Genomic DNA, 14,452 nt, shown 5'->3' on the forward strand with positions numbered 1-14,452 from the left:
ATTGCATAATGGGGCCTTAATCTTTCTTCTTTTAACTTTTAACCTTGAAATATTCAAAAAAGTTACTTTTATTAACATTTATAATAGTTTAAAGTGATATATTGTCTGGATTGGTGTTGTATATTACACTAAAAAAACTTTATAATCAACTTCCAGTACATGTTCTGTTATTCTGCAGACTTATTTCTCTATACACTATTATTTCTTATACATTATTTTATTTAAAACTATTAAAATGTCATTTAAAGTCACTTTGTTAAACTGTTGAGCTGAATTTTCTGCATCAAAAGTCGACGAAGCATAGACAAAAATCCCATAATGCAATTCACAACAGTAAATAAACACTTGGGAATCACAAAATAACAGATATTTTAACAGTGTACAGCCGTCTAAGGTAAACTCGTGTTGATGCAGTATACTGCTCCGCCGCCAGGGGTCAGCATTTCTCCATCTTTGTCGTAGCTTCAGCACATAAACTCCTCACAGTTCTTCTCTTCTGACGCATCGGATCATCGCTTCGCTGTATTATTATTGCTGCTGATGATGACAGACTCGAAGCAGATGCTGTTTTGTGTTTCCCAGTAATATTGAGGAAAAGGAGCTCTTTCTGTCGGCTTTAGTTTGTTTGTTTTTCTTCTCCAGCGGAGGGAGGAGATTCTGAGGTAAGTTCTCTCACCGGGAAGTTAAACACACTTTCAGTCATCAACACGGTGTTTCACTTTCTTTATTTCACTGAAAAACGAATTAAGTTGATTTAGATTTTTTTTTAAAGATCAGTGGCTGCAAACGATTTATAAGGGCTGAATTTAAACAAACATAACATTAAGTAATGATAGCATCACACAGTTGCTGCAGATTTCTCAGCTGCACATCCATGATGCAAATCTCCCGTTCCACCACATCCCAAAGGTGCTCTATTGGATTGAGCTCTGATGACTGTGGAGGCCATTTGAGTACAGTGAACTCATTGTCATGTTCAAGAAACCAGTCTGAGATGATTCACGCTTTATGACATGGAGTGTTATCCTGCAGGAAGTAGCCATTAGAAGATGGAGACACTGTGGTCATAAAGAGATGGACATGGTCAGCAACAATACTCAGGCAGGCTGTGGTGTTGACAAAATGCTCAATTGGTACTAATAGACCCAAAGTGTGCCAAGAAAATCTCCCCCACACCGTTACACCACCACCACCAGCCTGAACCATTGATACAAAGCAGGATGGGTCCATGCTTTTGTGGTGATGATGTCAAATTCTGACTCCATCCGAAAAGTCACAGCAGAAATCGAGAATCATCGCTGGCAATGTTTCTCCAATCTTCTATTGTCCGTTTTGGTGAGTCTGTGTGAATTGTAGCCTCAGTTTTCTGTTCTTAGCTGACAGGAGCGGCACCCGGTGTGGTCTTCTGCTGCTGTAGCCCATCCGCCTCAAGGTTGGACGTGTTGTGTGTTCAGAGATGCTCTTATGCAGACCTCGATTGTAACGAGTGCTTATTTGAGTTACTGTTGCCTTTCTATCAGCTGGAACCAGTCTGGCCATTCTCCTCTGAGCTCTGGCATCATGAAGACATTTGCGCCCACAGAACTGCCGCTCACTGGATATTTCCTCTTTTTCGGACCATTCTCTGTGAACCCTAGAGATGGTTGTGCGTGAAAATCCCAGTGGATCAGCAGTTTCTGTAATACTCAGACCAGCCCGTCTGGCACCAACAACCATGCCACGTTCAAAGTCACTTAAATCAGCTTTCTTCCCCATTCTGATGCTCGGTCTGAACTGCAGCAGATCGTCTTGACCATGTCTACATGCCTAAATGCATTGAGTTGCTTCCATGTGATTGGCTGATTAGAAATTGGACATGTGTACCTAATAAAGTGGCCAGTAATAGTGTAGAAAAAAAATGTCTCATTCACCTGATTTTACTACGTTTTCAGATTTGACCACATTTTCAGCCTGTTATTCATCAATTAATTAATTTATTTTTTGCTTTGGTTAAAGGAACTGTTCTCCGCCAGACTCGAACCCTGTCGTCGCGGCCCAGCGTACATGGCGAGCTACTGAGCAAACTGGTAACAAAAAGCTGTCCATATGGAGGTAAGTGGTCAGCTGCAGTGCAAAAAGAAACAGAAGCTGTCATATCTCTCCATAGCCTTCGTTTTACAGACAAAATCGGGGTACACATTTCGCACTCTCCAAAATTTTAGACAGGGGTACGTATCCATAATGAGCCTATGTTGCAAATCTCAGATGGATATGTTTAAGTTTCTTTTGAATTTTGCTTCATGATGTATAGTTTCAACCTCTGTCACTGCATTAATCATGTGTGATGTGCAATGGGCAGATGAAGAGTGTTTGTCCTGTACAGTCTGTCTGTTTGAGCTCTGAGTGCTGCTGGACAGTGTTGAGTCCAGAGTCACCGAGATGCTATTATTGCCTTGAAGCCTTACATCGGGTCAGGACTGAGAATCATAGAGAGGTAGAGGTGTAAAGAGAGAGAGAGAGAGAGAGAGAGTGTATGGCAGATGATCAGAGGAGTCTCTCTATAAGAGCTCTTTCAGCGTTCTTATTTAACACACATCAGATTGAGTCTGTCAGATCCTGTCTGTGTCTAAACACACACGCACGCACGCACGCGCACACGCACGCACGCACACACACACACACACACACACACACACACACACACACACACACACACACACACACACACACACACTCCCTCTCTCACACACAAACACATACAAACACATCGACGCCCAAACACAAACACGTCTACTCCTATACATCCACACACACACTCTTACTTATATGATGTCATGGTTTTGTAATAAAAAAATATGGTCATAATGGAAGTCTATGGGGCAAAAACATCCACCAAGAGTAAATTATGGACAAAATTAATCAAAAACAGTGCATCAAAGGCAATGCTGTTTCACATATCCAAGACTTTGATAAAAGGAAAAAAATCAAGTCCACAATCACTTTTCATATTGAAAATATGCCATTTTCATATTGAAAATATGCCATTTTCTAATCAATTTAGTAGTTTTGATCAGGAGTGAGGTTGATTAACAGATTTATGCAAAACTATCTGATGGATTTTTACAGCAGTTTAATTTGGTGGATGTTTTCATCCCTAACATACCAAAGGGTAGTAAATTTGCATATTGTTGAGTTTTTTTTAAATCAAAGCATTTTTTTTTAAATATGTGTTAAAAAAAATCACTCTGCTTGCTGAAACACAGAAAAAGTCATGGCCAATTTAAGACTCAATTGCCCAATCCCAATTCTACCTCTTAGCCCTTCCTGTTACCCCAACCCATCGTATTGCATGTGCCTGTGAAGGGGTAGTGGTGTCCCAATTCTCTTTAGCATGAAGGCGTAGGGTTAAGGGCAAGGGGTATACACCACTTCAAACGAAGACTTTTCAGGACCACACTCGAAACCAAGGGGTAAGAAAACATTCCCAGAATACACCAGCCACAACTGCACCCGGAAGTAAGGAGATCCACAAATTAGTACTTTTTGTCATTATTACGAATTTTTACAACAAACAAACACGTTTTAATATATTCATAACCGCGTTCGTGTTTTACTGTCATGCTTAAAAAAAAACGTTAAAATAAAAAACGCAAAATTTATAAACGCGATCTATAATCCCTAATCATAACTCATGCACAGCAATCAGACAACATTCTGACACTCGATGACACTGGAATACCCTGTCAGAAAAGTCTAGTGGCTTTCAATCAAAGATATATACATTAGATGTTGCCTGGCCTATTGTTGTCTATTGGACGGAATGCGTCAATAGCGCTGCCATCTTGCTACAGGGTAGCGCTCCTTTGAAATGAATGCGAGACCAATGTACAGTGGAGGACTGTGGCCATCCAAAGCCAGAGATATACACATATACACATATATCTATGATCGGGAGTTTTCCTGGATGTTAGTATGTAATTTTTTTTTTCTAATTACGAAAATTATAATTTTACATCACTTTTCTACATTGATGGATCAGTGACCGCACTGGCATTCCTGACAAAAAGCTTGTGTTTGTGTGTATGGATATGTACTATTCACCCTCCCTGTTAAATTTAATCTAATCATGTCCTGAAACACAGCTCCTCTCCAGCTTTCACTTCTCATACTGACGGAGGGAGCGATTCGTTTGTGAATGAATCCCCCGAACGACTCTTTCACTAACGTAAGCAGACAATAATGCAAGTTTCTGGCAGCGCAGCATCTCGTTGTCATATTTCTTTTGCATTGTTTGCTGATTTTATTCAACAAAACTAGCATAAACCGAGTGTTTAGTGCGAGTTGGAGCTGCTTTGCCGTATGGTGAATACAGTAAGTGACTGTTATTATCAATAACGTGACCTGTTTAGCATAAAAGTTCAGAACATACAAAAAACTTAATATTACCTATGAAATGTTCTGCCTTTGTGGTTTGTTTTCTTTGTTTGCTCGTTACACCACCCGTAGACAGCGCTAAAGTCCTGCATCTTCACATAATAACACTGTCTTGACTAGTGCGGTTGATTGACATTTGTCCTGGGAGCACTGTACCAATGTGGCGGCGCTATTGACGCATACTCAGGGTCCCTATGCGATATCTAGTGTATATATCTATGGCTGTCAATGAGCATTTTACAGTGTCTGCTATTATGTTAACGCTGTTTTTGAGTGTTTACATTGATCAGTATGGCCACTGTGTTAAATGCACAGTATTACGATTTTATTGCCACATTATGATAACATAATATACATCTTCAGTGACTTCCTGACGATAAATACCAAAAAATAACGCGATCGTCTGATCTCATGTGAAGCAAGAGATCGCGAGGACATATGATGACTTGTGCAGGTACTGTAGTGCTGTCCCAATTCTTAGGGGTACATTTTTGAAGCCCTTCCCCTTAACCCTCAGTTGTAAGGGCTAAGGGGAAGGGGTAGGGGTACAAAAATAGAATTGGGATTTGGGCAAAATCACCTCAGAGTGGTTGAAACATCCCCAAACAGCACACAAGGGTTAAACATCTTTTGGGAAATATAAAAAAAAAAAAATAATAATCACAGGAGGAAATAATTTGATGTGGGAAAAAAGTGTGAAATAACACACGAGTGAGTCCAGCAGATCAATTACTACCACATCCTCAAGGGTCCAGATCATTTCCATGACCAGAGACTGACCTCAATACAGCTGATTGCTCACACTTTCTAAACACACACACACACTAAAAACTGAAATCAGTTCTCGTATTCAACACACAGCGCAAATACAGGCCACTAAACCCCCAAACAAAAGAGGAGAAGGCCGTATAAAGCGCCACGGCAGATATAGAGAGCCATGTATTGATTTTTCTGTAAGTGAAGTAGGACAGGTAGGTTTGCGAGGCGTCCCTCAGGTCCACGGCGTGTAAAAACCTCTCGCTTTCTGTGTGTCTGTGTTTTTATGTGCCGTTGCTTGTCGATGTGTGTGTGCTGGAGCCAGCGGTTCATTAACAGCACCTCCAATAAAGGCTTTATCTGCGGCTCACAGACACAGCGCTGACCGTCACATACACACACTGCAGAAGATAAGGCACATGCTCTCCACATTCACAACCAATGAACAAACACAGAAATAAATCACACATACACACGCACCAGTCCACCACAAGACTGCAGGATCATCATTTAATCCCAGCTACACCAGTACATGACCAATGGCCAAGTGTGGCCATCAGCAAAAACACTGATTGGCCACGACCGGACACTTAATTTAAATACTCCTAATTTATTTCTCGAAAGCATCAAAACTGGCTTCCTCATTAAAGAAACACTGGTTCGATCCCAGCTCAGAATGAATAAATGTAGGATTGGTGGGTTAAATTGGTGCCGTGACCCAGATGAGAGTGAGGTTAAGGGGGATGGTATAGGACCAATAGGGTGGTGTAGGATCAGTGGGTGATGTAGGAGGAATAGGTGGTGTAGTATTTGTGGGTTAAATTGGTGCCGTGACCCGGACGAGAGTGAGGTTTATAGGTGGTGAGTGTAATAGAGGTCAGCTAATAAAGTGTAATGCAGGTATACCTCGCTCTCTTGATCTCAAAATGTGATGCTAGGGGCTGCTGTATTTAGCTTTCTCATTCGAGCTTTCAAAGCCATGCAAAGAATCGCTGGTTTGATCCCAGCTCGGAGCGAATGGGTGGTGTAGGACCAGTGTGTTAAATTGGTGCCGTGACCCGGATGAGAGTGAGGTTCAGGGGGGTAGTGTAGGACCAGTGGGGTGGTGTAGGACCAGAGGGTGGTGTAGGAGGAATGGATGGTGTAGGGTTGGTGGATTAAATTGGTGCTGTGACCTGAAAGAGAGAGGGGTTCAGGGGGTAGTGTAGGACCAGTGGGGTGGTGTAGGACCAGTGGGTGGTGTAGGAGGAATGGGTAGTGTAAGATTGGTGGATTAAATTGGTCCCGTGACCCAGATGAGAGTGAGGTTTATGGGCGGTGAGCGTGATAGAGGTCAGCTAATGAAGTGTTATGCAGGTATACCTCACTCTCTTGATCTCAAAATGTGGCGCTAGTGGCTGCTGTATTTAGTCTCCTCATTCGAGCATTCAAAGCCATGCAAAGAATCGCTGGTTTGATCCCAGCTTAGAGCAAATGGGTGGTGTAGGACCAGTAGGTTAAATTTGTGCCGTGGTCCAGATGAGAGTGAGGTTTAGGAGGGCAGTGTAGGACCAGTGGTGTGGTGTAGGAGGAATGGGTGGTGTAGGACGAGTAGGTTAAATTGGTGCCATGACCCGGATGAGTGTGAGGTTTAGGGGGGTAGTGTGGGACCAGAGGTGTAGTGTAGGAGGAATGGGTAGTGTAGGATTGGAGGGTTAAATTGGTGCCGTGACCTGAATGAGCGTGAGGTTTAGGGGGGTAGTGTAGGACCAGTGGGGTGGTGTAGGACCAGAGGGTGGTGTAGGAGGAATAGGTAGTGCAGGATTGGTGGGTTAAATTGGTGCCGTGACCCAGATTAGAGTGAGGTCTATGGGTGGTGAGTGTAATAGAGGTCAGCTAATAAAATGTAATGCAGGTATACCTCACTCTCTTGATCTCAAAATGTGATGCTAGTGGCTGCTGTATTTAGCTTTCTCATTCGAGCATTCAAAGCCATGCAAAGAATCGCTGGTTTAATCCCAGCTCTAAGCGAATGGGTGGTGTAGGACCAGTGTGTTAAATTGGTGCCGTGACCCGGATGAGAGTGAGGTTTAGGGGGTGAGCATATTGGAGGTCAGCTAATAAAGTGCTATGCAGGTAAACTCCACTTGCTTGATCTCATAATGTGCTCTAGCAGATGCTAGCAGCCACGGTCTTTAGCCTAATTTCTTGAAGTTACATTAATTTTTATAGTCACAAATATAAAAAGCATTGACAAAAGCCAAGACTGTATCAGCTTAATTGAGATAATAGAGGGTGTAACTGCAAAAATATGATTTAAGAAGCTGTTTCTTCTTTAGAAACTTTAGAAAATAATGTCTTTGCTTTTTTTATTTGACCTGATCTGTTTTGTAATCCAAAATTTCACATTTGTGTCTCAAAAAAAGACAAATTCTGTCACTTATTGGCACAGTATGTACATAATTTTTTTTAACTGAAAACTAAAGGTGTGTAAGAACACAGCACACGCTCCGTCACACTAGTTAAAATTTCTCTGCATTTGAACATTCTTCAAAACATTTGGAATAATGTACATTAATGTATAACACCATTCTAGCGTCTTTTAAAAATCCTTATAGCACTTTATATGCTTTTATAAAAATCAGTCTACAATGCAAATGTTTGTTTGGATGATCACGGTAACATAAAATATTAACACAAGTAATTGAATGAATTTTCTGGTAAATGAATCCTGGTCTAATCTCATCTATATCTCTAAAGCACTGTGTTACGTGTCGCAGGTCAACAGTCGCTCCTCTGACAGAGGCACAGATACGGGGTTTCGTCCCGCTGGAATGATGATGTTTGTGTTTGCAAACATGCAATCAGTCAGCACTAATGGCAGCTGAACTGCACCCTAATCTTTAATCGACTGGCTAATTAGAAAACATCATGCAAATTGTGTGGTAATTACATCTTAATCGTGCCGTGATTGGACAAGTGGAGTATGCGAACGATAGAGGGCAGGGATGACAAAACATTACTCTCACACAGAAAGCCGTCCTATACTTCCACACACACACACACACACACACACACACACACACACACACACACACACACACACACACACACACTGAAAAAGGTTTGTAAAAACTATTGTTATGTAAAACCGAATGTAAGATGAAAGTGTGTTGTTTGCTGTTCATTCTTCTTGATTATGGCCGACACAATGGTAGTTCTACTAACATCACACTCTTAAATAAAAACATGAGATTGTGTTTGAGTTCAGTAGGGATCCACAAACAGCTTTAACTTCTATTTTGAAAATAGGGTTTGTGCTGTTGGGCCAAAACTTCCCCAAATAGACTGATTTTGATGTCATGTAATGTGTGTGTATATATATATATATATATATATATATATATATATATATATATATATATATATATATATATATCAAAGGTAGCGTTAACCGAATATTGATGAAAAAATCTGAAGGTAATTCATCATTTTGACGGATTATGCTGAGGGGGATCTATTATAATTTGTAGCTAACTGTAATTCCCACTCCAGTCCAGCTTATGGCGATTGTCCTTGTTTTGTCTCCTCTTTGTCACCGCTGCGCACAGTTGCATCAAAAATCTCACAGCAGCTGAGTGTGAGAAGTTTCTTTAAACGGCCAAATAGTTCTGATATTAATAATAAAGGTGAAAAAAAGAGGAAGTGATGCAGTGGACGATGAAGAACAAACAGACAAAAATCATGTCGCCGACAGCTGTTGTTACGAGCCAATCAAGCAGCAACAAGGAGGTCAGGTGGACTATGCACTACCGAACGCAGAGGGGTGAAGCCGTGCTCCTGGTGCTGAAGGAGCGTGTGCTGCTGTATTTTTTCCCGTTGAAACGAGTGCTTGCAAGACCGGGAAATCCCACATTCAGAAAATCCAGCAAACTTCTGATCACTTCCTTAGGAGAAATGTTTCCTAACTACAAAATGCTGCTGAAGTTGCGCTACCCAGATAGCAGTAAGTAATCGGTCTGAGCTCGGCTGCCTTTCGGCGCCTCCGGCTCCGACTCGGCATCGTCGAGTGTTATCCAGGCCGAGTATGGCCCGCAGCTCTCTCTCGCACATGCGTTTGTGATGCGGCTGTAAAGCACTGACCTGATTCCTGTTAACCATATCTGGCCCGAGTCTGTCTGTAGAGTCCGGGCCGCTTCTGGCAAGGATTCTCCAGTGTGGCAGCAGAACGCGGCTTCAGCCTCCAGAACAAATTTGAAACCGTCACGAGAAGTCGACTTTCTGAGGCAAAGACACAGAATTTAATGACAACTGCCTCTGCATCAGTTTCTCTTGATGCGTTTGATTACGCACAGGCAAGCACCCAGTTCAGGTCGACACCACATATATATACGCCAATTATTCTGGCATATGTTTTAAGCAGCGATTGTCCTTCCAACCACAAACCCATACACACTCCATCAAATACACATTCATACACTAAGGCCAATTTTGTTTACCCTATTCCCCTATAGCGCATGTCTTTGGACTCTGGGGGAAACCGGAGCACCCGGAGGAAACCCACGCCAACACAGGGGGAACACGCAAACTCCATACAGAAACGCCAACTGACCCAGCCGGGACTCCAACCAGCGACCTTCTTGCTGTGACGCAACAGTGTTAACCTGCGCCACCAAGCCGCCTTAAATTAATATAGCAATATTATATAAAATAATGTGTTTAATAACAAAACAGCTCCAAATGGATACTTTAAAGGGTACATTTTTGTAACTTTAAGATTTTAAGTTTGAGTTGAGAGGATTACTGATCTGTTTCTGTATATCACTGTAAACCTGCTCATCTGATTTGGTTCTCTTACCCCACAGCCGAGTCCATTATTCCCCGGCTCACAGCAGACTCTCCGCTCTTCATCCGGAGGGAGCAGACCAGCACCACATCCCGGAGCAGGACACAGAACGCCTCCCATCTGAAGAACACACTCCTCCGCCGCATACCGCTGGTAGCGCTCATACTGGAAATCAAAGGTGAACGACAGTGTTCAAACATCGGAAAGACGACCTGCATGTCATTCCAAACAGGAACACTCTCAGAATCAAAGGTGCAAAAGTTGTCGCTGTACCTAAACAGTAGAAATGCGTACCTCATCATATCTTAAAGTTACCAAGGTTTACCCATAAGGTATCAATGTGGAACTGTTACTGGATGTACAAAAGCGTCTCTTGTGGAAAACATCCCACCCAAGTGATTCTATTTGATTTCTACTGTACAAACAGAAATAAATATCAGAAAAAATACATATATTTTCTGATCAATACTAAAAAAAATACTGTATTGGAATTATGATGGGTGAATGTTTAGAGATTTTTTATCTAAACTATTCCTGGATGTGTTTTTAATATTTTTTAAATAGCTTTTTGAGCAAATTGGTCATAGGTTTGGTTAAGTTTATCCTACTCAGTTGTGCGCATGCATTTTTATTTGTGCATTCTCTGAATTTATTAGCATCTCTGCCTTTCCATTAAACGTTTTTATGTAATCTAATAAAAAGCGCCTACAAATAGGTGGATGGAAACATAGCTACAGTGCAATTTTGAGTTTGCTTCAGGTGAGTGAGCTTGACAAACCACCTGTAGGACACAGTATCTCTTCTCCATATGCACCAGACATTTTCTAATGACACCCTATGCTTCTTGGAAACAATGTGGAATTCTGAGTGTGTTCCACACAGGTGAGTGCGCTTTACAAACTACCTGTAGGACACACTCTCTCCTCTCCATATGCACCAAACACTTTAAGGCACCCTTGTTTCTTGGAAACACTGTCCAATTCCGAGTATGCTTCACACAGGTGAGTGGGCTTGACAAGCCACCTGTAGGACACACTCTTTTCTCTCAATATGCATTAGACTCTTTCTTAAAACCACCCCATGCTTCTTGGAAACATTGTGTAATTCTGAGAGTGCACCAAATAGGTGAGTGGGCTTGACAAACCACCTGTAGGACACACTCTTTCCTCTCCATATGCACCAGACACTTTAAGGCACCCATGTGTCTTGGAAACACTGTCCAATTCTGAGTATGCTTCACACAGGTGAGTGGGCTTGACAAACCATCTGTAGGACACACTCTTTCCTCTCAATATGCACCAGACACTTTCTTAGAACCACCCCATGCTTCTTGGAAACGTTGTGCAATTCTGAGTGTGCACCACTCAGGTGAGTGGGCTTGACAAACCACCTGTAGGAATCACCCTCTCCTCTCCATATGTGCCAAACACTCTCTTAAAACCACCCCTTGCTTCTTGAAACAGTCCAATTGTGAGTGTGCTTCACACAGGTGAGTGGGCTTGACAAACTACCTGTAGAACACACTCTCCCCTCTCCATATTTGCCAGACACTTCAAGACACCCATGTTTCTTGAAAACATTGTGCAATTCTGAGTGTGCTTCACATAGGTGAGTGGGCTTGACAAACCACCTGCAGGAATCACTCTCTTCTCAATATTTACCAGACATTTTCTTAAAACCCCTCCATGCTTCTTGGAAACATTGTGCAATTCTGAGTGTGCACCACATAGGTGAGTGGGCTTGACAAACCACCTGTAGGACACACTCTTTCCTCTCCATATGCACCAGACACTTTAAGACACTCATGTTTCTTGAAAACATCGTCCAATTCTGAGTGTGCTTCACATAGGTGAGTGGGCTTGACAAACCACCTGTAGGACACACTCTTTCCTCTCAATATGCACCAGACACTCTTTAGAACCGCCCCATGCTTCTTGGAAACATTGTGCAATTCTGAGTGTGCACCACATAGGTGAGTGGGCTTGACAAACCACCTGTAGGACACACTCTTTCCTCTCCATTTGCGCCAGACACTTTCTTAAGACACCAATGCTACTTGAAAACATAGTCCTATTCTGAGTGTGCTTCACACAGGTGAGTGGGCTCGACAAACCACCTGCAGGAAACTCTCTCTCCTCTCCATATGCACCAGACACTTTCTTGACACCCCATGCTTCTTGAAAACATTGTGCAATGTGAGTGTGCTTCACACAGGTGAGTGGGCTTGACAAACCACCTGTAGGCACAAGCTTTCTCCTCACCATATGTACAGACGGTGAAAAGACGGCTAAATAAATACATGTAAACGTGTTGGTATGGAGATTAGTTTGTAGTGAATGATGTAGGGAAACAGCAGGCCTATTAATCTGACCATCTGGACGAAGCTGGGTTTTCGTGTTATTATCTCATTCAAAGGGAGATTTGCTGAAATGTGTGTGTTTGCATTAGTCCAAACATACCTGCTCCTCTCCCAGGACACGGAAATGATGAACCTCTTTAATGAGCGAATCAGGACAGCCAGCTAGAGACAGAAAATAAGCATAATAGAGTCAGGGACACAAGAGCTAAACATCTACCTGTTAAAAAATCATCAGCACAACTGGATTGTAACATTGGTTGCCAGATTAAGGTAAAAAATGCTTTGAGATTTGAATAGTTTGTCAATTGTGTGAGGTGATGAAAGGGATTTTTCGTTACTAGATTGGTCCATACAAATTACGGGAGTTTGGGTGTGAAATACAGAAGACGTACTGTTGACCATCTTGACAAAAACAACTCTTGGTTAGCATGGCAATAACCAAACGCACCATATGCTGTTGAATTCACCTGGGTGTTCCTCATCAGAATGCAATGGGAAATAACACGTGCATATATTAACATGCATTAAACTCTATATCTCAGCAATCCACAAACACTAATGAGAGCTGCTCTTTAGGGTCACGCTGCAAGAGGAGAGGTCTTTCATTTCAGCCGCCTGATCTCCAGGAGGACAGAACAAGCACTTTAATGGGGGAACGGAGCCCCTTCGCACTCCCGGCCCGCTGAAACAACTCGCTGCTAAATCCACACAGAATAATTATGGACGGCAAATGAGTGACGATGAATGTGTGTGAGCTTAGGAAAGAGACCCGACCCCGAAGTGGCAGTCCAATCCTCTCCTCTAACAAGCGTGGTGTAATGATGTGGACCTTTCTGTAGGGAAACGTTTTGCTTTGGACCAAAGCTTCCAGCTACACACCAATTATCCCTTTGGAGACTAATGACTGCTCTAATCTGCATGTGATGGCTCTCACACACACAGATGCCGAAATTGGTGGTTTACAGGGACTTCATACTATCAAAAAAAAAATATTTTTGCTGGTTGTTCAAACTACTTATTTAAATAAGCTGAATCAACACAATTCTTAATTTTTTTGGGGCAACTTAATTGATTTATGTTCAATCCACTTAAATTAGCAAAAACAATTTAGTTAAATTTATCGATTAGTGTTGAGACAACATAGAGGAATTGTGTGGAACCCCAAAATTGTGTGAACTTAATTAGATTAAGGAAAGCCTTGAGTTATTTCAACTTATTTTATGTAAATATAACCGCCCAAAAATATTCATTCACAATTTATTTTTCTTCGCCTTAGTCCCTTCATTAATCAGGGGCCACCACAGCTGAATGAACCGCCAACTTATCCAGCATATGTTTTACACAGCAGATGATCTTCTAGCTGCAAAGGGGTCTGGCATGGGGTGGATAGCAGTTGGCGGTGGGGGTTGGGATATGAGGGGTGTATGTAGATTGCTAGGCGTCAATCAACTGTTTTCTATGAGGATGATAAGCTGACAAAACATTGCTGCTGCTCTGATGCACGTTTTATTTTGGGAGATAATTGAAAAGCAATGCAGTGTTTGTCTGAGATAATTAGTCTACCAAAATGTGTATAATCCATACAAAATATGAAGCAGATTGGTCAGTTCTTGTCACGTGGCTCACGGTGCGCTCACAGCATTCTAATGATGTTTTTAACTGGGTGCGACTGGAAGGTGCGAGGGCATCTCACCACTCCCAATATGTGCGCACAAGCCGTATAACAAACTTGTGCGCAGAAAAGACGTGATATGTGAACAGCCAGTGGTTGAGGACCACTAGTAATAGAGTACAACTAGGTCATACCCACATAAAAAAAAAACTTCTTTGTAAACCACCAAAATCCAGTATACATTTGGTTGGTATTGGTGGTTTACTGGGACTGCTGTTAACAGTAAAAACTGCTTATTATATAACCTAACCCCACCCCTACCCTTAAACCCAATCCTCACAGGAAACCTGTGGCAAAATCTGAATGTAACAATCCAATTAAGTATAATTTTTAAGCAATTTGAATTACAAGGACATCTGGTGTGTCTATTAAAATGTCCATAAATTTTTTAGGCATTTTGAATTACATGAATAGCCTCATTGTCCAT

The 14,452-nt window shown here is 42.0% G+C and overlaps 1 protein-coding gene and 1 long non-coding RNA gene across 3 annotated transcripts in view; one reads left to right on the forward strand and one right to left on the reverse strand.

Moving 5' to 3' along the window:
• The window catches only part of prkn (parkin RBR E3 ubiquitin protein ligase), a gene marked incomplete at its 5' end in the record, with an annotated part of 163,018 nt that overhangs the window by 5,175 nt on the left and 143,391 nt on the right, over window positions 1-14,452 (reverse strand). For both annotated transcript variants that reach the window (NM_001423707.1, NM_001017635.1), the window contains 2 exon segments: window positions 10,007-10,159; window positions 12,454-12,515. In NM_001423707.1, the coding sequence (NP_001410636.1) occupies window positions 10,007-10,159; window positions 12,454-12,515 (215 nt within the window).
• Window positions 439-9,904, forward strand: LOC141377097 (uncharacterized). The gene is made up of 3 exons (XR_012389089.1): window positions 439-662; window positions 1,996-2,091; window positions 9,663-9,904. It is a non-coding gene; the product is annotated as an uncharacterized lncRNA (long non-coding RNA).

The sequence above is a fragment of the Danio rerio genome, chromosome 13, assembly GCF_049306965.1.
Source record: "Danio rerio strain Tuebingen ecotype United States chromosome 13, GRCz12tu, whole genome shotgun sequence".
Taxonomy (NCBI): Eukaryota; Metazoa; Chordata; class Actinopteri; order Cypriniformes; family Danionidae; genus Danio; species Danio rerio.